The sequence below is a fragment of the Cryptotermes secundus genome, unplaced genomic scaffold, assembly GCF_002891405.2.
Source record: "Cryptotermes secundus unplaced genomic scaffold, Csec_1.0 scaffold50, whole genome shotgun sequence".
Taxonomy (NCBI): Eukaryota; Metazoa; Arthropoda; class Insecta; order Blattodea; family Kalotermitidae; genus Cryptotermes; species Cryptotermes secundus.
The window spans coordinates 590522-614493 of NW_019721758.1; the positions used below are offsets into that span (position 1 = coordinate 590522).

The 23972-nt window shown below is 39.4% G+C and overlaps 1 protein-coding gene and 1 long non-coding RNA gene across 2 annotated transcripts in view; one reads left to right on the forward strand and one right to left on the reverse strand.

Moving 5' to 3' along the window:
- Positions 1–23972, reverse strand: part of LOC111875590 — a 185833-nt gene that overhangs the window by 38823 nt on the left and 123038 nt on the right. Inside the window, exons 4-5 of the mRNA XM_023871939.2 lie at positions 7292–7514; positions 2056–2134 (exon numbers count right to left, since the gene is read on the reverse strand). Coding sequence (XP_023727707.1) covers positions 2056–2134; positions 7292–7514 — 302 coding nt within the window. The remainder of the gene's footprint in view (positions 1–2055; positions 2135–7291; positions 7515–23972) is intronic.
- LOC111875593 overlaps positions 1–23972 on the forward strand; it is a 243096-nt gene that overhangs the window by 30369 nt on the left and 188755 nt on the right. Inside the window, exon 2 of the long non-coding RNA XR_002844752.2 lies at positions 19836–19909. This is a non-coding gene — a long non-coding RNA (uncharacterized LOC111875593). The remainder of the gene's footprint in view (positions 1–19835; positions 19910–23972) is intronic.

Sequence of the window (23972 nt, forward strand, 5' to 3'; positions counted from 1 at the left end):
TAACTTTGCCTTCTTTAATTAAATTACGACTTTTTCGATTTATTCAAATTAGTAAGTTGGCTACAGCGTTTAGAAGAATACATGAAGTAATCGTGGGCCGGTCACGGTAGCCGAGCGGTCTAAGGCAAGTACTTTCTTCGCTCGCTTGGAAATCGTGATCGTGGGTTCGAATCCCACTCAGGGCATGGATGTTTAGTTTGTTTTGTGTGCTTTTTTCTGTGTTTGTATACAGGTAGAGGCCTTGCGACGAGCTGATCAACCGCCCAAGGAGACCTACCGAATGTTTAAAATCTAGAAGAACCGAAGTGAACGGAGAAGTTCATGGAGGTAGGCCTAGGCCCACTGGGGCTGTAGTGCCAGGGGGGGGGGGAAAGTAACTGTGGAGGTATCTTCAAGACACGCTACTCGCCTAGTTAAGACGTTATACTACCTAAGTACGTATATTTGAGAATCAAGTCGTCAGACAGAAACTAGTTTTTGTACAGTTATGTTTTGTGGGCATTACAGGTATGTAGACGTCATAGAAGGACAATATTTGTATCTTCTTATCATTCTTCATCTGTGTACTTTTCTCCTTCATTTTCCCTTCTCCTTTATTCTCAGTCTCGTCTTATCCTCCTTCTCAGTCGTCTTTTTTTATTCCCTTCAATTTTCTTCCCTTTCCTTCTCCATGTTCTGTTACGCACAACTGTGCAGTCGAGGTCTGAGAGAGTAATTTAGAAATAAATGGGCGCCAAACAGATTAATGACAGTTAAATGAGCTGTTAAAACTTCCGTCAATTCATAGGTTAAATGAACTGCTACCTCCTAAACAAAAAATAATGCATCTAACTTCTTCTTAGTCTTATAATCATTGGCATAAGAATGCCTTGTACCTCAACAGGAGCTGCTGGTAGGAAGTGTGTGTGCAGGTTTCGAAAAAACAACCTCCTGTCGAAGTTGTTTTGGTTGTGTATAAATAGCGTCTGTACATCTTAACCGCCTGCAGTCTTGTCATGTCAGATATACCCTCTTATTTATGCTGGTTGCAGTCATCTGCTGCATGAAGGAGTAGGGCTGATAGTCTGCTCCGTTCTCTTGAAAATCTCACTTGGTCAATCAGTATTTCATATTTCTATTCTAGCATTCTTATCTCGTGGACCATAATTCAGAACTCTCAGGAATAAGATTTTGTTTTTTCCTTTCAACGTGCCTCTCCAATTTATTTATGTAGTCTAAATTTCTATCTTTGTTTACTCTCTAATATCATTCTGCCCTTTGGCCTTTGGAAATAATTTCTACCAATGTCAGGAAATATATTTCAGCGACTTCTTCCATAATTATGTGTTAGGTTACTGCCCACGCATGTGATTCATATGAAATAACAGGCCTTTAAATTTTGTCTTCTTATCCCGAGTTTCCTCGCGCAATTTTTTTGTTATGATTCTGCTGATTTTGCTATATATTCTGTATAATTCTGCTGAGTTACTTTCCGTATCCTTATTCCTTTACACAGATTACGATTTATTATAAATTATAGAAAAGTTATAAGAAATCACATTTAAAACAATGAAGGTATAGAGAGTAAATTTAAATGATTCCACAGCAATACACATGTCTGAATAGTAATAACTTCAATAGGAAATTAAAGAATGGCTGAAGCACTTCGAATATGATTTATTACATTCCAAATACTTAAATTCATTTATTATACATTGTTCGATCCCCTATTACTACAGTTTATTCAGTAGTTCAACACAGTGGCCGCGTGGTCTAAGGCGTGAACTGTCTTCGCCCGCTCGAATGCTGGGATCGCGGGTTCGAATCCCACTCAAGACATGGATGTCTGTGTGTATGTACAGGTCTTGCGACGGGCTGATCCCCAGTCCAAGGTGCCCTACCGACTATTTACAGGATTAACAAACTGAGAAAGCTGCCAAGGTCCAACAAAGTGCTGCAGATAGATAGACAGACAGACGGGTGGATAGATTATTACAGTGCACAAAGCACCATGGTTCAGATTTGTCTTTCAGCTCAAACTGAGCACTAATCGCACAGAATATGAATGTTACTTACCCTCTGTCGTCAATGAGAGACACGGTGCTATTCCTTTTGCTGAACGCGAAACAAGATTTCACTCGAATTCCGTAAGTGCCTGAAATGAAATACAAATTTTATTACATACTGAAATCTGATACCGGAGCGGGTTCACGCAGAATATTATGTCATGTTCACAGAAAGTGCAGGAGAGAAATGATTAGTTACGTTATTATTATTGTTAACATTTTTGCTGATGTGGAGTATGTAGCTCTCATTGGGAGATAAGAATTGCTTGCAGATTATTAGGTAGGAAGTATGAAATGGAGAAATATAGGCTCAAATTTGAGGACAATATTAAAACGGATAATAATTGATATGCATTCCTTTGACTGGAGACAGGGATCAGTGGCAGACTCTTGTGAACAAGTAATGGACATTTGGAGTTTATGAAAGGAAATGAATTTCTAGAAAACCTGAGAGACTTAGGGTTTTAAGAGAGACGCTGCTACATGGAATTATTTTTCTGTTACTCTTAATAATATTTTATAGCGGTACTTTCTTATTATTAAAATATTAAGTGTATTCAACACGGGTGTATGTATGAGATTATACATTACTTACATTGGCGTGATTGCACTTATTGAAAATTTTTTACTGTCTAAATGAAATAAGTAGTTTTGTCGTTTTTATGTGTATGTGCTTATTTTCTTTGCCCCTTCGCTCGTGCTTACTTTGAAATTGGCCTCTGGGCTGTTGAGTAAGCACGTAAATAAATAGTTGAACTATTATTGTTAATATTATTTTTTGTATTATTATTATTATTATTATTATTATTATTATTATTATTATATCTTGGGGCACGCGGTAGCGTAGTTGGTTGAGAACAATTCTACAAGCCAGTAGGTCGCGTGTTTGACACACGATGAGGTTATCAGAAATTTTAATTTACCTAATCCTTCCAGCCGCACTATGACTGTGAGGTCGACTCAGCCTCAAAGACAAATGAGTACCAGGAATATTCATAGGGATAAAGGGCGGCAGGGCCGGTCACGGTAGCCGAGCGGTCTAAGGCATGTACTGTCTTCGCTCGCTTGGAAACCGGGATCGTGGGTTCGAATCCTACTCAGGGCATGGATGTTTAGTTTGTGTGTGTGCGTTTTTCTGTGTTTGTGTACAGGTAGAGGCCTTGCGACGAGCTGATTACCCGCCCAAAGAGTCCTAGCGAATGTGTAAGATCTAGAAAAACCGAAGTGAACGGAGAAGTTCATGGAGGTATGCCTAGGCTCACTGGGGCTGTAGTGCCAAGGGGGGAAAAAAAGGGCGGCAGGCGCCTAAGGCTGAAAACCTCACAGCCATCTGTGAGCTGCTTGTCTAGAAAATGTAGGAGTCTCGACGTCTTACAATCCTATCGGCCTCCACGACCTCTTACAAGTATAGTTTTACGTTATTATTACTACGTATGTTTTGGGATAAGGACCAGTGATGGGCTCCTTATTACATTTACATGGATTACCCCTTCTAGAATGTCCCTATTCGGAACTAACCATGGAGTTATGAATCCTTCTGATTTCGGACATTTCGCAAGACACTTTGAACGAGGGATCTGCCCACCACGACTTTTCTGTGCTCACAGAGCAAGGCAATATAATATGGTGTGCAGTTGCTCGGCAATCTCACCGTGTCAATAGGATGTGCTGTTGTATAACATTTTCACCTTTCCATTACGGTGCGCGATTGTAGAGTAGTTTCGTCCTGCCTATACGGCGTGAAGAACTCCTTCCGCTTCCTACAACCTACAATCGCTTGTGTGACAGTGCTCTCGCTTCCTGACCGAAAGTGTTCGTTCCAACACTACAGCTACTGATAAGGAAATTCAGTACATGGAATTCATTATCCGTAATTCCTTCGTTAGACACTGAATGAAATGTGTTACCAGTAACATGATAATTGGCGGTACACTTTGCACCGACACTTCAAGATTCTCTCTTCGCGTTGTGATAGAAACGGACGTCTTTCAAGACTTAACTTTAAGAATGATGTTACGCTTACAGCAAGACGGAAAACAGCCGAGGTCCCTATCAGTAATTAAGTACTTTGAAGTACAGAATGTGGGGGAGTGGCTTCACAGCTCCAAGCATTGTTTCTCTCGGCACTGAGTAGAAGGAAGTGGTCAGATTCACTCACGGACCGCTTCATCCTCGAGGAACGAAACCTTGATACACTTCGGAAAAGGAGAACGGGTGGGCCTAAGATCCCGGTCTGATATGGAAAAGACGAAAATCTCTTGCCCTACCCCGGGTGTCGAAATCCGACTTCAATTCCAACTACCACTTCTGACTGCGTACAATTCTATAAACACCGCAGCCAGGAAGCAATTGCAATGAGAGTGGGTCCGACTTGTCGCTAAGAACTTCCGACTTTCCATCTGAGTATCCCTTACATATCGGTACAGGCCTGGCTCAGTAAAAGTGGAGCACTCAAGTTGTCGTCATATTTCAATAACAGGTAGATATTTGAGATCTTAATTTATCTGACAAAGGTCACAAAAATGTCATTCTTAGGAAAGTAGACATGTAAGTGAAACAGTCGATGGAACGATAAGGAACCAGAACTTTCTCTCTTAACATCACTTTCCTGTGTCATTAGCCTACTTGCCTGATGTTACCGGTATAAGTCTGGGGTATCAGGATGTTCGTACATGTTGTATGCACCATTTTAATTAAGGTGTATGACTGTCACGTCGTTAGATAATATTTAAATATCGCTGTTCTTGTTTCCATAGCCTGAAGATAAATAACTCTGCGGCTCAGAAAATGTGTAAGGCTAGGGAAACTACTGCCGTTTTAGGTAAGTTCATCGAAGTTTCTGTAGGAATACTGCACTTGTTCGGCATAGCAGTGACTCTAGCGAATTTCTTTCAGGATGTGCTCGGTTCGAATCTCGGCAGGGACACCATTTATTCTCGATGAGAATTTTCGCGGTTTCCCCTAACCTCTAAGTAAATGCCAGGGTAGATCCCCGCTTAGGCCACCGCCGCGTCCCTCCAAATCATTTCCAATTCATCATCCTAAAATTCGGCGCTTTACAGGTTACATATTGAGAGCTTCATAAGATGACCAAAAAGAATTTTATTCCTTTTCCTACCTTTAGAAATTTCTGGTTTCTATCTTCTTGGGGCTCTCCACGTAGTAGGGTGAGTATTTGCATTCCAAGAAGTATTTTGAATCAAAATTGATTTTGACTCAAAAATTAACACAGGTAATTTTACTCAATGGCGATTTATTACTTACTACACAAGATAGTGACAGTCACATAATTTGACTTCATGATATATATATATATTGTGACTGTATGCCATCTTTGTTTCCTTTTCCTTTGAAATTGTTTGTCTTCTCGTCTTTATATCTCGCATAGTCTTGTTTCAATGCCTCTTCTGTAGCTACGAATTTTTAAGCAAAATTTAATTAATTTAATATAAGATTTCACTCTGAGACCATTCAAATAAACAAATAAATAAGTGATAGTTTTTGATAAACAGTTTATAGATTTAGAATGGTATTGGGCTTTTAGTAACTCAGAACTGGCGGCTGAATACCGTCTTCTAGGATGTAACAGTGTTTACTCTGGTAGACGTTTTATTCGACAGACGTTTCGGAGGGTGCTGCCTCCCAAGGCAGTTACCTCGCAGTTACATCTTCATAGTCACTCCCGTGAGAACCTCAAATCCAACTGTAACTAACTTCGTGGGGCAGAGTCTCCCTCGAGAAGCTAATAGTTGCTCGGCTAGTCAAGAAATCCCTTCATTCTTTATTAAACCCAATGATTAATTAGCGTGTTCAAAAAGCCCTACATTGGACCCTATCTTGAGCCAGTTAAGTTCAATCTCCATCGTTACGCCGTGTCTCATATAAAGAAGGTAAAACTATCCCCGTAAGAGGCCGTGGAGCTCGCTCCGTAGGGTTGTGAGACGTCGAGGCTTCCACATTTTTAGACAAGGGGTCACAGATGGCGGTGAGGTTGTCAGCCTTATGCGCCGGCCGCCCTTAATCCCCAGAAAGATTCTTGATACTCATTTCTGCTAGCGACTGAGTCTACTCCAGGGCCATGGTACGGCTGGAAGGATTAGGTCAATTGAAAAATTCAATGATCTCATCGGGAATCGAACCCACAACTGTTCGGCTTGTAGCATAGTGCCTCAACCGACAACGCTATCCCGTGCTCTTCCGTGTCTCCTTTAGTCTATTTTAATATTATTCTCCCCTCTACTCGTAGATCTCCCAGAGATTTATATCCTTGAGCTTTTCTGCTTTAAATTTTGTGTTATGTTTTTATATATCTCATGGGCACTACTTTCCCCGCCCATCTCACACTTCTTGGTTTGCGAGCCCTAATATTTTGTGAAGAGTACAAATTACGAAGCTCCTCATTATGTCATTTTCTCTAGTCCCTTGTTACTTCATCTCACATTCTTCTCAACACGTTGTTCTTAGGCAGAAGTGGATGTGAGGACGACATGAAGACGTTAAGAACCACTCACTAGGCTACTGGAGTGGTCTTTAAAGGTCGCGGGTTCTATCCAGACACTGTCCTTAATAACCCCTAATGAAAATACTGTGGCATATAGACCCGTTGCGAGGCAAAGACCGTTAAATAGGTAAATATACAACAGCTGTTGCTAGATGGAGGCTCCGCCAACAGACACGAACTCAACAATTTCATGACAACAATTGCACTGCAACAGAGGAGCGGTGTTTTCTACGCGGTCAGTGCCGAAGTGTAATGAGCAGGACAAATGAAGGGTGAGTCATTAGTGAAGTGCTGATTGGTGAGTTGTGAGATAGAGAACTGCAGTTCAGTCGTTGTGAGCTGTTGCTGTGAGAAACTGGTAGCTGATGCCGGGAACAGTTCTGGAAACCAAAGAAAGGGAACGTTCGCAGTTGAGAGCCGCTACCAAGCAACGGCAATGAAGAAGTTTCTGTGGAAACTACTGTGTATTTTATAGCGAAATATAAAATGTAGTCACGAGTTGTGTGTTAAAATGTTCCATAAATCCGTTTAACAATCCAAACCCTGCCTATAGTCACTCCACCAAGTGAAAGTATAAAAACATAAATTGTATCGGCAGAACAATCCTTTGATTTAGAATTGGGGTAGAACAACCCCAGGGAACGTCATGCATTATAATATACTTCTGGAATTCGACTCTATCAAACATAGGAATAATCAGACCGTGACAGGAAACACAGGAGAATCTTCAGATTCTTGCACTCACCGTCTGGCCGCGAGATGTCAGCACGTAGCGTATAGGGATGGCTATACACGGCTTCTTGGACTCTCTTCCCCTTTTCCAGCAATTTGAGGGAAACGAGAGAAGTTTCATTTCGCGCATTCTTGAAGCCAGCCTTGCCGCAAGTGATGACGTAAAACTTGTCGTCTGCGAGCTCCAGAGTCTTATGGACTCTCACTGCGATAGGCAACGACCTCTCTTCTGTTTTCTGTAACAAGAAAAAGCGGGTTTGAAAATCATTGGTATATTGGTATATGTCAACACTAAATGGTGATAAGCGAATTTAATTTTGTCCTCCAGTATAACCATTAGGTCAACTAAAGCTGGTATCGAAATTTATCATTTTTAACAAAATGGCTTCTTAGAGAAGAATGGAAACTCATCGCAAAATACGAATGCTCAATTTCACAACTTTCATTTCAAACACGTTATGATATGGTGCAGTACAGTGTTTCCAAAATGTTTGGATTATTTGGATATCCCAAAGTGAAAATAAGGATCCCGCAAGAAAATTCCATTAAAGGAAGCTAAGCTCTTCTCGAGAAATCGCCAATTGTGTAGCTACTCAAGAACTTCCCAGAAATTTAAGGAACCCTGTTGTTCATTACCGTGTTCACAAGAGCCCTTTCTAGTCCCCTTCCTGAGCCAGATCGATCCAGCCCATAACACTCAATTCTATTCCTCTAAGATCCACCTTAATATTATCCACCCACCTACGTCATTGTCTTCATAATGGTCGCTTTCCTTCTAGCTTTCTCACAAATATCCCATATGCACTCTTCTTCTCCCCATTCGTGCTACATATCCTGCCCATCTCGTCTTCCTTGACATTTTCATTCTAATTATAGTTGGCAAAGGGTACAAGTCATGAAGCTCTTCATTATGCAGTTTTCTCCATCCTCCCGTCACTTCATTTCTCTTCGGTCCAAATATTTTCCTCAACACCCTGTTCCCAAACACCCTCAGTCTATGTTCCTCCCTTATTGTCATAGGCCAAGTTTCATACTTACACAGAACACAATCAAATTATAGCATTGTATATTCTAAATTTTACATTTTATTCAGCAGATGAGAAGACAAAAGTGTCTAGACCAAATGGTAACAAGAATTACCCGAATTAATCTCCTAATTTCCTTCTGAATCAAATTTTGATTTATTATTGTAGTTCCAAAATATTTGAACTCTACCATATTTTCAAGCATCTGTTATCTATCTTTATATCATGATTTTGCCTCGCATTCTGGTGACGAGACAGCAACATATACTTAGTTTTCTCTATGTTTACTTCTATACCACCATCTATACTAGCGTAAATTAGAGTTTCTGTGTTTTTCTATATGGTATCTATATTATCACCCAGTAGATTCACATCATCGGCATAGACCAACGGCTGATGTGTCCCGTTTAATTTCAGTCTCACCTGGTTTTCTCATACCTTCCTAATGGTATATTCTAAAGAAAAGTTGAAAAGGAATGGCGATAAAGCATCTCCTTGTTTTAGACCATTCCGGACTGGAAAATTATCAGACAAGGGTTTACCGATAGAGACTTTATTACACGCTTCCTTCAAACACAATTTAATCAGCCTAGCTAGTTCCATGGATATCCCAAACTCTACATAAATATAATCAAATATTATTATTATTTTTATGACCTTAATTTAACTAATGATCATTTTGGGGCATTTTAATGTAATTTTCAAAGGAAGAAAATAATTACCTAAAGTGTGATTTTCATCAGAGGAAAAAGATTTATGAGGATGTGCAATTCGCCAGCAGATGCTTGTGTGAAACTGGATTATCGGTTTGCTCAGAAACAAGAACAAAATATAGAAACGGTATCAATGCGGAGCCAGATTTGAAATTAGACCTTCCCATCCGAAGCGAGACAGAATTAGAATTCATGGAACAAGGAAGAAAAGAACACCTTTCACACAGGTAATTACGAATGTGCGCCCTATTATTTTAAACCTTCAATTTTATATACATAAAAATTATTCTCGGTTCAAAAATGTACAATTTAATATGTAGCAACTTTTTAGGGGTTCTACAAATATTTCTTCTAGTGCGAAAGTGTTCCGTGGCCAAATTAAATTTGGACATACTGGTAAAGGTTACAGAATACAGCCATCGAACGAAATTAATTGGTCACGCACGAAATTGCTTTATTATGTACAACGCCATGATTCAAGATATACGTACAATCAAAAGTAAATCATGAGGCGTGCAGGTTAACTCAAGAACATTAATAGAAAATATACGTGTATATTTACTATACAGGCTTATACATATAATTTACGGTTAATTTGATTTTAATAACACTATATTTTTTAAAGTTTGTTGTTAAAAATTTGCTCTTAATTTGTGGTTAGTTTGATGGGATTGAGATCTATCGCTTTTAAGTAAACGTTAAGCTAAGCAGTAAAATACACTAACTTATATTTAATTATCTTTCAGTGTTACCGCATTTCATGTCTGTGTTTCTGATATTGTGAGACCAAAAATGGGGGAAAAAAATTAAGCTGTAATTTGGTACTAATTTCATGGAACCAATAGTCTCTCGGCTAGTCAAGAAATTCACCACCCTTTACAGAACCCTATGCTCTATAACTATATTTATAATATCCTGCTTGCCATTCGTTTTCATCCCAAGCCAGATGAATACAATCCACATTGTCACTTTCACATACTTTCTTTTTCGTTTTGCGTAATTCATTGACTTTCATGTTATTTAGTGTACAAGGTTAGCCTAAAAGAAATAGACAGTTTAAATGACTCGTGTCAACACGTCGACAACACGTGCAAGTATAGAACTTCAAGTTCCACAAAAACTGTGCGCAATATCTTGCGTAAACCTTTACGAATGTTCCCTTACCGGTTGCAATTATTGCAGAATCTCACAGAAAACGACAAAACCCTCCGTCACTCATTCTGTATGGACACGCAGCAACGGAAGAAAGTAATGATTTCTGTAGCCGGCAGTTTTCGGTGACGAATCAACGTTGCACATTAGCGGTACGGTGAACAAACACAAAGTTCGTATATGGGGAACTGACGTGGGCATGCTGAGAAGCGTTTGGGAAGAACTGGACTATCGCATTGATATTTGCCGTGTTACGGAAGGGTCACATATAGAACACTTGTAACTTACCCATGTAAACTTCAGGGCATACTTTTCAAACCATGTACGTATCTCGGCCATGCCATTAAAAGTCTTCTTTCTGTAAAATTTTGAATGTTTCTATTTCTTTTAGGCTAACGTGTATATTCGAATCAACTGTTTATTGCTTGTCACACTACATGTAGAAATAATTTTTGTATTACTTTGAATATACACCGCATAGTAATAAATTATAGGAATTAAATAATCCTTTGTGCGTTAATTCGAATATGAGAAAATCCATAACTCTTCTATTTGAGCTTTATGCGAAATATGCCTAGAATTGTTTTTGCAGAATAATATTATGTTAACTCCTATAGAGCAGTGTCAATTATCCCTTGTTTTTATTTTAAGTAGGTCATTATGCCGTGGTGTTTAATTGTGGCTGTCATTTGTTTCTCATAAAAAAGAAACAGCTCCTTTCCCTCTCGAGAACACCAGAATTCGATTGAGATTTCTGAAAGAGATGCTGTATGTTTTCTGAGTGTTAAGAACTAACCTTGCAGATGTTGTGTAGACGAGCTTTTCCTTGTAGAGGGTTACGCGTCATGTTATGGTATTATATGAAGTGAATACATTTTACTGTATTACACCGTCCCCACACAACAAGCAGCCTCACACAGTACATACTTATATATTTAAGCCACGTTACTGGCAGTGGGTCTGTGTGATGGTCATCAAATATCCGACACCGGAAACCGCAGTCGACCGATCAGCGCCCGTTTCTTCTTCCGGAGGTCCAGGGTTTTCAAATCTCGACCCGGAAACCAGCAAACCTAACTAAGATTTTCCTAGTTTTCCTCGGTCTACGTAATGAAATTTTCGGGGTATTATCTCAAATTAGGCCATGACCACTTCTTTCCACAGTCTTACAAACTGATTTATTCACTGCAGTCCAGTCAATAGACGCTATATATTCCATCTACTGGTTGTCGTTAAGTAAGCCATAAATAGATGAATAAATAGTTACACAACATCAGCAGATCCATATAAATTACACACGTCAGTGTTATCTACGTATCCACCGCAAAGAGAAACAACAACACAAATTGTCAGCATAATATCTGAGTGGACAGCACTGCAACCTGTTCTAAAATTAGGGCCCATGACAGTGCCGCTTTACAACCAGCCAATCAGCAATAATAAAACAGCCTCAATCGTGATACATAGCGCACATACTCGTATATGCTAGTATATGCTAGTAACAGCATACTTCTGTCTGTCTGTCTGTCTGTCTGTCCTGTCAGTCACGTTAGATATCTTGGAAACTAGAAATGGTAGAAGTAAAAAAAAAAAGAAGTTAGAACTATCCCTGTGATAGACCTTGGAGACTCATTGGGCTGTGAGATGTCGAGGTTCCCACATTTTCTAGACAATCGGCTCACAGATGGCGGTGAGGTTGCCAGCCTTACGTGCCGGCTGCCCTTTACCCCCAGGAAGATTCCTGGTACTCATTTCTGTTAGAGGCTGAGCCGACCCCAGGGCCATAATGTGGCTGGTAGGATAGGTAAATTGAAAAATTCAGTGACCTCATCGGGAATCGAACCCGCAACCTTACGGCTAGCAGTATAGTGCCTCAACCAACTACGCTACAGCTTACCCCCAATAATGGTAGAAGAACTATAGCATATACGAAAAACCGGTCACAGTAGCTACGCGGTCTAAGGCATGAATTGTCTTCGCTCGCTCGGACGCTGGTGTCGTGGGTTCGAATCCCATTGAAGGCATAGATGTTTGGTGTGTGTTTGTTTTTTCCTGTGTTTAGATAGCTGCCTTGCGACTGGCTGATCTCTCACCCAGTGATTCCTACCGTCTGTGAAAAAATTATTACGGAACTGAATAAGGGGCCTGGGACCTAAATGGGTTGGAAGAGTAATTGGAAAATATATATAAAAGTTGTTAATTTAGAAAGTAAAATTAGGAAGATTTGTTAATTTTGCTGTTCCATATATGGTTTCGAGTCCAACTGAGTTCCCCCCCCCCCAACCTCTCCATAAGAAAAGCAATGGGCCCATGATGATGGTGAGTAGTACCATGTTTTCATAGTAGTAGTCATGATGACGAAACTTGTTCAGGCCACAAGAACGACATGCGAGCACAGAAACCCTAGTTACATGTAGCCACCATGAACAACATAATTGCTCCTGAAATTGCAGTACAGTTTTTCTCTGCGCTCTCAAGCTAGTGCGCTATAATCAGAAATATGTCAGAATAGTTACCGGTTTACCTACATATAGTAATAATGTATTGATTTATATGATATAATAACTATTTTCTCCTTAATGCTTGAAATGAAATATATTCCAAAAGTCGGCCATTACTGTTTATTATTTGACACAAGTCACTAAATTAGTACAGACTACGGCTGAATAAGAATAAACTCATTCGAGTCTAATAATTAAATGATACTAAGTGTAACATTGCCGGTCACGGTAGCCGAGCGGTCTAAGGCATGCACTGTTTTCGCTTGCTCGGAAGCCGGGGTCGTGGGTTCGAATCCAACTCAGGGCATGGAAGTTTGTGTGCGTTTTTCTGTGTTTGTGTACGGGTAGAGGCCTTGCGATGAGCTGATCACCCGCTCAAGGAGTACTACCGTATGTCTAAGATCTAGTAAAACCGAAATGAAAAGAAGAGTTTCATGAAGGTTGGCCTAGACCCAAATGAGGGCTGTAGCGCCAATGGGAAAAGAAAAGTGTAACATTAATACAAATTATCAATGATATCATTCAATATTTATTAAATTTAACTACAGACCCCTCGTAAATACTGAAGAGCTCTAATAGAGTCTAAAAATATTTGATGTAAATTTCGCAATCTGATTAGTTCTTAACTTATCATATATAGTTACATATACCCTTGTACATAGGCAGACACATACTGACTCATTAATTTATTGTTCTGTGGTTTTATTATAATGGACCAATAAATTTTAATCTGCATAATGAGGAGCTTCATAACTTATACGCTTCTCCAAGTATATTTAGAATGATCAAGTCAAGGAGAATGAGATGGGCAGGGCATGTAGCACGAATGGGGAGAGACGAAATGTGTATAGGTTATTGGTGGGAAATCTGGAAGGAAGGAGACCAATGCGAAGACCAAGGCTTAGGTGGGTGGACAATATTAAAATGGATCTCAGAGAGATGGGATGGGAACGTATGCATTGGATTGACCTGGCTCAGAATAGGGACCGGTGGAGTGCTCCAGTGAATACGGTAATGAAACTTCGGGTTTCTTAAAATGCTGGGAATTTCTTGAGTGGCTGCACAATTGGCAGCTTCTCAAGAAGGGCTCAGCTCCATGGGTGATGAGCGAGGGCCCAATAAATTTTACTTTGGAGAGCTTAATATCGAAGTGAAAAGGGCTATAAACCAGCCACTTTTCTTCATCTGTCCATACAGACTTAACGATCTCTCAATGAATGTATACGGGGAAAATATTCTGCAGGACTTTTTTACTCGAATTCCTTCTGTATTATTCTTTCTGTCCATACTAATAACGTAATTTATATCTTTGTCTTTCGCATGTACTTCATTTCGTCACTGTTGAGCATTATGTTTGCTCAAAGACAAATGTTATAGATCTTATTCTAATTTCTCTAACACAAATTTTGATAATCGCCATTACTAACTCATTACGTCACTATCTTTTCCGCTGCTACATTCATGGATCAGAATCTTTGACTTGTTCGAATACCAGATTTGGTTGAGTAAATACATGCTTTTTCGAAAAGCAAACACAACTGTATATATGTTGAATACTTCTCAGCATTTCTTGAGAACACAGGATATCACAAACACGCGGGAAACGTTCAGTCAAGGAGGGGCACTGGAACTCCCATGTTTACAATCCAATAAAGCCCATCATGACGTACCGTATCGGAAGCTACACGACAGTTGCTACAGAATTATTAAAGAACACCTGTACACTGCCATTAAGCAACGAATCTGTCAGCAATTTTTAAAAGGTTACGCTCCTTGTACATGACTTGATGTTCAATATGTTTCGGTACTGGCCGAACATTTCCGTATCCTTCCATACACGGATATGCATACACATATCGGGAACTGAGTAAAGTCTGAGTAAGTAAGACGGAGATATATCTAAAGTAAATAAATCGGAAATAATGTGGGAAGCACTGACGGTATTAAGAAAACAATTGTGTGCAGATTCACGAATCATTTATTTGCATAAGTAGCGTCAGCAGAGATGTTCCGTTATTCACTTGAGAAATATTTGCAAAGAAAAAACCGAACAAACAGTAAAGTAGAAGGGCACTTCTAACTTGGAAAATGAGGTTAAGTTATATGGCTAAAAGCAAAACTGTTCGTGACAATGAATTCCGCCATCGCCCTAGTGCTAAGCACTTTAGTAACTCCTAGGGACAGTTTGCTTACAAGAGGTGTGATCAAAAAGTTCCGGACTGCTTGCAAGTTAGTTGGTATTCTGCGTCTAACACATATACTAGTATATCACTGCAACATAAAGAGTTAGTGACCTGATTAGGCCGTGCCATAACTCAAGCGGTTAGTCGCTAGCTTCCCACCACAACTACCCGGGTTCGATCTCGTGTCTGGTCAAGTGGGAGTTGTGGTGGTCAAAGTGGCGCTGGAGTAGGTTTTCTCCGAGTTCTTCGGTTTCCCCTGCCAATCTTCATTCCACCAATTGCTCCACAATCACCCTCACCTATCATCTGGGGCTGGTACAATAGACCAGAAGTGGTCGCAGTACAAGGGACTTAGTCCCACCCCATTAGCAATAAAAAAATAAGTGACCTGATTCGGTATATCATCATTTGAAAGTTAAGTCTTTCTTCAATATAGAGTGCGATCCAAAGTCGCCATACTGGAAATCTGGTTAAACACAGAGACTTTTCTTCTGTGAAGTTACCTTTTCAAAATACAGCGCACTCTCAGAAATGTTTTATACAAAGCATACCAAGTTCCTCTGATTTTGGTGTCAAAGCAGTAAGAAATGATTCTTCGTGAAACCAGATGGATGCACTGCAATTGGCGGCATTCTTTTAGCTCACACATCGACCATAAAAATAAAAACCTACTTCAGAAAGAGTGATTAATGAAAGTTCATTTTTTATTTTAATAGTCGCATTGGTAGACATTTTCATGGCAGAAGTGAAAACTTCCTTAGCTTGTAACCACCCAACAGCAGGGTCAAAGATGACGCCCCAAACTTGAAGGATGTGTTAATGTACTATTTGTTCAAGGCTATCGCACATTTCAGAGAGTGGTAATATATAGTTCAACAACAAATATGGCAGACAATTATTCAAATAAATGCCGTATTTTTTTAAAGAATAGAATTGCAGTTAACTTATTACGAGAAGTCGAAATTATTTAAAGGTTCGTATGTGTAGGTATGAATGTATTATCGCGTGTATCAGTGCCTATAGACGGGGTTCGGACTGGTAATTATATTTATTAAACATTTACAGGTTGTAATTACAAATAGATATAACAGTGTTACTGATTCTCATATTAGGAATCGCCCAAGGCTAATCTTGTAAGTCCATTTCCGTTAGTCTTCACTATCCACTTCCTGGTAACGGATCTATAACACAGGAACTATATATGAGACTCACTAAATCACACACTCCTAAGTACTACAGAACACATAACGTCTTCAAATCCCGTTAAATCTTCTCAAGCTGATTTCTCGTACTCCTCTGTACACCTCAAGCTTACTGCTTGCTTGCTGTACTCCTCCGCTCACTGCTGTACTCCTGCCACTTACTGCTCCAGCTTCGGAATTCTGCTCACTTATGTAGAAGCAGCACGGATACGCATCGCAGAAAACATATTTCACGTGATTGCTACCCAGCCAATTGATTTGTACGCTAGCTGGACCTAGAGAAAACAGGTGTCACGTGGTAGATATCCAACTAGTCCTTTGGCGCGCTGGATGAATCTATAGAAAACATATCATGTGATCGCTGAACACTGTTGTGGTCAGGTCACTGCGCATGCGCAAACTGCACGGACGCAAAGAAGATAATGTTCCAGTATTGTTGGCGGCGTATGTGTTGCGGGCGGTGCCTAGCAATGGATGTACATGTCACAGTATATTCGTGATTGGGGAAGTGCACAAATATAAATATATAAAAACCAAGAACTACTTGACAACAAAGTATAGTCGTGTGTTTTCTGTAGGTCCAGCCAGCGTACCAATGAGCTGGCTGGGTAGCAGTCATGTGACGTATGTTTTCTGTGATGCGTGTCCATGCTGCGTCTACAATTAAAAAATACAGCTGGAGCAGAATTGAAAGTATGGAGGAAAGAGGCCTTTCAATTAATTTTCTCAACAGTCGTCAGGGTTTTCTTGTGCTTTCTTCAGCATTCTATTCCGCGAGATGCAGTCAGCCTTATGTTTTCATCGTACTTCTGATATTCACACTCCTCTGGGTACTTCAAATGACAACTAACCCCCTCTAATCTGGTTACACTTAATCAGGATCGAAATATTAAATTGGAAACTACTGTTCACAATAGAGTACATACTTTAAAAGATATGTCATTTAGGAAGGCAGATGAGTCACTTGTATGTTCAGACAAAAATTGCGGTTTCTTGAAACCTGCTTTATTATGTTCAAAAAACAAGTACAACATCCGAGTCTTCAATAGATGAAATAAATATATTACTTTTTTATCTATTTCCGTCAGCAGTACTTACATCATTAAATTTTCCATTTATTTTGCTCTAATTCTTTTGTGTTTTAGGGCTACATTTTGCTTCACTAATCTGGATTATCGCTTAATCCGTTCTGCCTCCCCCATTTACTCCGGATTAGCGAGGGTTTGTTTTACTTGTATTTATTCGAGAATTTTTGCCCGGGACCGCATTACGATTGTTCCCACAATCCTCTCAAGATCTAGCCCCGTGCGGTCTTCTTTTTCTGTGCACAAAAGTCGTGTTCTTAATTAACGGAAGAACATTGGTAACGTCATACCCATGGTCTCCACAGATGCTTTCCATAAGGGCACTCTCTTTATAATTCCTGTGTAACGTCATTCTCTGAAGTGGGAAGCATAGACTAGCTAAACTTGTCAAGTATTAAGAAAAAATACTGAGTCTGGGAATGTTTTGATCACACCTCGTACTGGATATGCCGGTAGATTGGGAAAGGAAATTGCTGGTTGCCAATATACGAGCAGCGGAACGAATTTATCGCACAACACGAGAACCACAAATGATTTGCATTTCTTTCTGTAAGTGGCGGAACATAAAGACTGGTGCGTACGTGAACTTCTCTCCGTAAGGAGCAGTCAATAGGGCGTGTGATCTTGTACCCGGCTTTACCGTTACTATGGCCGCAGAGCAGAATTTCTTCACGCATTTGTTTTTTATTGCAGCGTGTTCTCCCATATGCGGTTTCTCTACATTGACGTCAGGTATAGTCTATCTGTTCAGGGGCTACGTGACAATGAAATCGCTGTATATGTTTTGACAATCAATTGAAACGTCTTATTAAGTTAGACATTCCTCATGTTACCGCTAGTGAATATTTCCTCTTGTTCTAGTGAACTACATTTTGCTTTGTTTGTACGAGTACGTTATCCGTGTCTATCTTCTCAAACGCACAAACGGAAGAAAGGAGTGTACTTCTTACACGAAACATAGGACAGAAATTCTAACTACAAATTTAATTGAAATTTTGTAAATACTCATTCTGCTGTCATGATATCACCCGACTCTCTGGCACCCGAAGGTTCACTGCAGTATTCACAAAATCCCGCTATTTGACACTCAGAGCCAGTTCAATCCGTTCTCAAGCTACATACCTATTTCTCATTTCTTTTGTCCTTTCATAACAGAGTAAAATGACTCAGTCGGTAACAGTTCTGACTTGCTTTCTGGAGATGATCGGTTCGAATCTTGGCCAGGGCACCGGCTATAATGATTGAGGTATTAGTAGATAACGAGATTGCCTGAGACAGGCCCACGACCTCTTCCTTCCTTTGCATATTAGTGATTTATTAATCATCTTATATTCGACGTTACTGTGAGCTCCTGACAGCATCGTTAAATAAATGTCCTCCAATCTACACCTCAGTCTTCCACTTGACTTCTTCCACCGAGGTTCCTAGTCCACAACCTTGCATGGAATTATCATTTTATTCATATGTGCTATATGCTTCTGCTATTGAATCGTATTTCTCTTTTTAGAATATAAAAACCTATGCCGTCATATTTACTCGTATATTTGTAACCTGAGCAAAAAGTTTCTACACAGAATAACATTTCCTTTACGAAGCATTTTACGCTTCTTTTCATACCTGCGATAAAAATACTTACAGATTTCCGGATGTACTACTAAATGAGGCGTAACAAGGCAATTGGTAAGCAGTTGTGTCGGTGAATGTACGTATTGTCATGAGTACGGTTGACTTAGAGACGTGGTTTGGACTGGTAATTGGATTTATTGAGCACTCCTTGTACAGTCACTGGTAATCACAATAAATTACAATAACTCGTAATAAAGCTTCAGCCGATCCCATCTTCCTTGACTGCTTAGGATTCATTCAGTTCTGATCTGGACTGTCCCCATTGAATCCACTCTGCAACCGCAAGCTCCTTGCTACTTTCAGAGTGTTAAAGAAATAGGCGCTTAATTGGAGAGGCCCCTCAGTTCAGATTTGAGAGCTAAACTGATCTCGGACTACTGTAATTTTTTCTTTGTTTTCATGCTTTGTGGTTTGTTTTCTGAAAGTACGAGTGTTTTATAAGTAGCGACGTATATGTTCATAAATTGTACTTTTTGCCAAGTATAATTAGAATGATCGAGTCAAGGAGGATGAGGTGGACAGAGCATGTAACACGGATGGGACGAAGAGGAATTCATATAGAATTTGGTAGGAAAGCCAGAAAGAAAAAGACCACCAGGAGGACCTAGACTTTGGTAGGAGGATAATATTAAAATGTATCTTAGAGAGGTAGGATGGAGTAGTATGAATTTGATTTATCTGGATCAGAATAGGGACCAATATGTGAACACGGTAGTGAACTTTCAGGTTCCATAAAACTTTTGGAAATTCTTAAATAGCTGCGCAGCTGGCGGCTTTTCAAGAAGGACTCAGCTCCGTGAGTTGGTTAGTTAGTTAGTTAGTTAGTTAGTTAGTGATAATATTTGGCTTTTTCTGAAAGATGTTGAACGAATAAAGTGAGAGAAATTTATTGTGTAAGGTGTACTACCAGACACCATTCTTCCAAGCTTTAATGTTATATTTCTAATAAAACATTTTGGCCTATTCAAGTTCATTACTTTACGAAGTAGGTTTCGCCTTGACCTGCGTTAAGTAGTTGCTCTTACTATGCTTGTGCACACGGATTAATTCTGGCGTCTCATTATTTGCAGACAGGTGTAGTGATGGCAGTGGCAACGGTTGCAGTTCGTAACGGATTACTAAACACCAGCAATCAAAAGGAAAGGTACGTTGTTCAAAGTTTTACATACTTTTTGAGCGACGATAGTCTGTCCGTGTAGCATGATCAGTACTTGTCTTGGCACTATAACAGTCAGATTATTTGTTCTGAAATTTATTTCTGCAAACTCTTCGCAATAACATCCGGGATGACTCAGAAAATTATGTACCACAATAGAACTGTTCAGATCGTGTTTGGGCGCTAAAGGCATATACTTTAAATAGTTCCTTGAGGAAAGCTTGACACTGATTCTGTACTGCCATTTTCGCTTGCTACTATAGTTTCCTGCAATTAACGTGCAATAAAGGAAGAAAGTAAAAAAAGGGGGGTTGATAGATCAGGGCTCTGAACAAATTGCACTATTATATTTTTATAAGAGAGTTTGTTTTAACGGTTTATTTTCAGAAACAATTTAATACGTTTCAGTAGCTACAAAAGATAAACGAGATAGATTATTACCATTTTCCGTTTTGAAATTTGTGTCAGAAAGACATTTAATTCATACCTTCCTGAATGCTCCAAATGTTGAATATCAAATGTCAGGAGAAGAGAGGGTAAGTTTATTTATTAAGAGATACTTCTGTTCTGAAGATGGAGGCAGCAGGTTACACCAAACAACTAAACTACACAACGTCATATCCCACTGTGATGCCACTGTGAGAACCTTATTTCAAGTCGTTAGACCACGCATCTACTGCGTATACTGACTCTATGAATACACGGGTTGCAGAGTTAACAGGCGTATCTCACGCCCACCGTGGAAAAATACGAACTGCAGTTAAGGCTAGAACAGACTGAATAGTCTATCTAATTCATGTGTACGTGGTTCATAGCAGAGTTAATATTGATATCTGCTGTGGTAATAAACTGACAATCCTTATTTACATAATTTATCGATCGCATTTACTGGATGTCTTCAGTGTTTACAGGATTACTTAGCTTAATTCCCTGAATTGACTTAATTACAGGCGTCGATGCTTAACTATTAACAGCAGGGTCAAGAAATCGTAAAGAATTTTTTGTTGGATTAGAATTTGTGCATGCTTATTTCTCTTCCTGCAAACTTCTTTGTTAGATATCTGAAGGGTATATTACAACAGGTGTGCTGACGACTGAAATTGTTGTCGATAATGCCGAAAATGATTTTACTTAGGTAGCGTCTACACGAGCGTACAAAATGCGTCCGTTGTAACGAAGGTACATTATGACGAACGTTGCTGAGGACACCACACAGTTGCAGAATGCGGTGCTTAGTCTTTTGTCTGCAGTGAAACTACACCCTTATTCTGCAACTGTGTGGTGTCCTCAGCAACGTTCGTCATAATGTACCTTCGTTACAACGGACGCATTTTGTGCGCTCGTGTAAACGCTGCCTTAAGGCGTGTTTCATAGTGGAGCTCGTATTCTTCCGTTTCTGTGTAGCGCTTATGGATGCTTCACAGAAATGCTTTTGCCCACACACATGAGAATGTTCTATGCTCATATGGCACTTTCTCGGAACGGGATTTACACACGTGTAAATGTACCTGCAATTTTGCACACAGCTATGCCAGTTAACAAAGTCACCCAAAATGACAACCGATAAAGTATTATAGCAAATACCACCGGACTATTAAATCATAAAATAAGAATAACAACGGTTAATATTTGAGATTGTTTAATGAATAATTAGGAGTTCTTATATTTTTTTAATTGCGAGTGGGAGAAATTGGTTTCGGGTTGTGGTGACACAGTACATATTCCCGTATAAATTTAATTAACCCTGTAACTTTATCAAATGTTATGGTTATCCTGTAATTTCATGACATTAAGACTCCGATCTTGACACAGAATTTATGTTAACGTACGGGTTGAAATATAGAGCAAGTTGCCGCCAAGCCGGCAACAATCTCTTTCCCTTACACTACAATTTAATTATTTGATACAAGTAGAAAAACAAGTATGTAGGCGTAATGAAGTCAACAAACTATACAATTTCATAAGGTGCATTATTTGTATTATAATGGAAGAAATTTATTAAATATGCCTTTCAGATTACCTCAGGTGGCATTATATACATTCCATGCTTCATGATGACCCATTCAGGCATTCAAATAATATTACGCTTACTACCTCAACTGTCTGAGAGGCTGCAGTATTGTTACTGCTGATGAGAGGTATTTGTGAAGTACGCCGTCGAGATGGGCTCTTCTGGCTTGATATACATACCAAGTTTCATGAAGATTATTTGCAACATTTAAGAATTGTTAGGAGGGGACACACATACAGACACACAGACACAGATATACAGAACAGTAATTCGATTTTATAAGCCTACTTTTATTTTTACAAAACAAGAAAAATAGGCTAAAACACAAACTACATGTGTGACGAACATCTAAATAAGTGATTGCATGAAAATAACGAGAGTTGACGATAAAAGACGGTTATTGGCAGACCCATCTACTGACAGAATTAGCATTGCCTAGGAACGGCTCCTGCGCCCTCACAATCTCACACAACACCATTACAATTTTATGGTAATTTATGCACGTGGTACATGTTCAAAGATATGGCCATGCTCCAAAATTCTGAATTGTGTATCATGTCTGCACAGCAGGAATTTGTGAGGAATATGGCGACCAAAACCACTACACCGTGTCCTGTTTGTCACCGCTCCGTTGTTCACAACATGAAATATCGCAAAACAAGGGAAAACTTATTTTCAATCCGGACCCTTTGATCTACTAGAAGGGAAATGAAACATAGAGCATCAGAACGTCACTGATTGTAAAATAGTAATTTGTCGAATTGTAAATTATTTTTCATTTAACGTTAACTAGAATTTGTCTATCGGTATAATTTATCAGTCTCTCACTGGCACTACCAAGCCAGTGTCGAGCGACATATATAAAAATAACTGAGTTAATTTTTCAACCTGTTAGCTATAAACTGAAGCAACGTACTTAGTACTTTCTCCCATATACAAGGCAATTAAGATAATCTCTCAACTTCATTAACTATTCATCCCTAAGGACACATTTTTGCACAAAATATTGAGATAATCTTTCTAAAAATCTTAATTACCAAGTCGTTTCGAGTAATTATTTCCTGGTTGCAAGTTTGATTACATTTCAGAGTAAGGGTTTATAACTTTTACAGAGCATCCGTTTCTTATTTGATCACTGAGTAGTACAATAGCTATTAAAATAAAGCAAGGAACTAACCAAGTTTATATTACTTTTAAACTCTAAGATTTAAATACATCTTTATAATGTAGTCGCTCGTCAATTTGCGTTACTGTCGAAATAAAATGCATCAAAATCGTATTTCATTTTTAATTAACACAAGCTTAATATTTTCTACGAACACCTCTTGAGAAATAGTCACGTAGAAGTACTAGCATACGCAGGATAATAATATTTTCAGCAACAATGTCACTCTCATTCCGTAATTAAAACACCTTTCAGCACCTTAAATAGCTCCCATTGTCAAAGCGGAACTGTCAGTCTACCAAATGACTACCTGTTGTCATTAGACAATCGAGACATATAGAAGTGACATCTATGGCAGGCGTTCTTTACCCAAAGCTCTGCGATGCAAGAGTTCTGTATCTTTCACCGACCCCTGAAATTTTTGCGGAGGCTCTATCTACAATGAGAAGTATTACCGGTGGTTATTTTACGTATATAATATGTAATTTTCGTACATGTAATAAATATAAAAATACCCTTCTAACAGGCCGTGGAGGCCCATAGGGTTATGAAACGTCGAGGTTCCCATATTTTCTAGACAATCGGCTCACAAATGGCAGTGAGGTTTTCAGCCCTGAACGCCGGCCTCCCTTTACCCCCAGTAAGATTCCTGGTACTCATTTCTGTTAGATGCTGAGTCTACCTCAGGGTCATAATGCGGCTGGGAGGATTTGGTCAATTGAAAAATTCAATGACCTCATCGGAAACCGAACCCGCGACCTTGCAGCTTGTAGTATAGTGCCCCTCGGGATATGTAGCAATACGTTATCATCAGACTGCAGTATACACGTATTTGTTCTGTTTTGCATGTCGACAATTAATTCTTTTAACTGAGT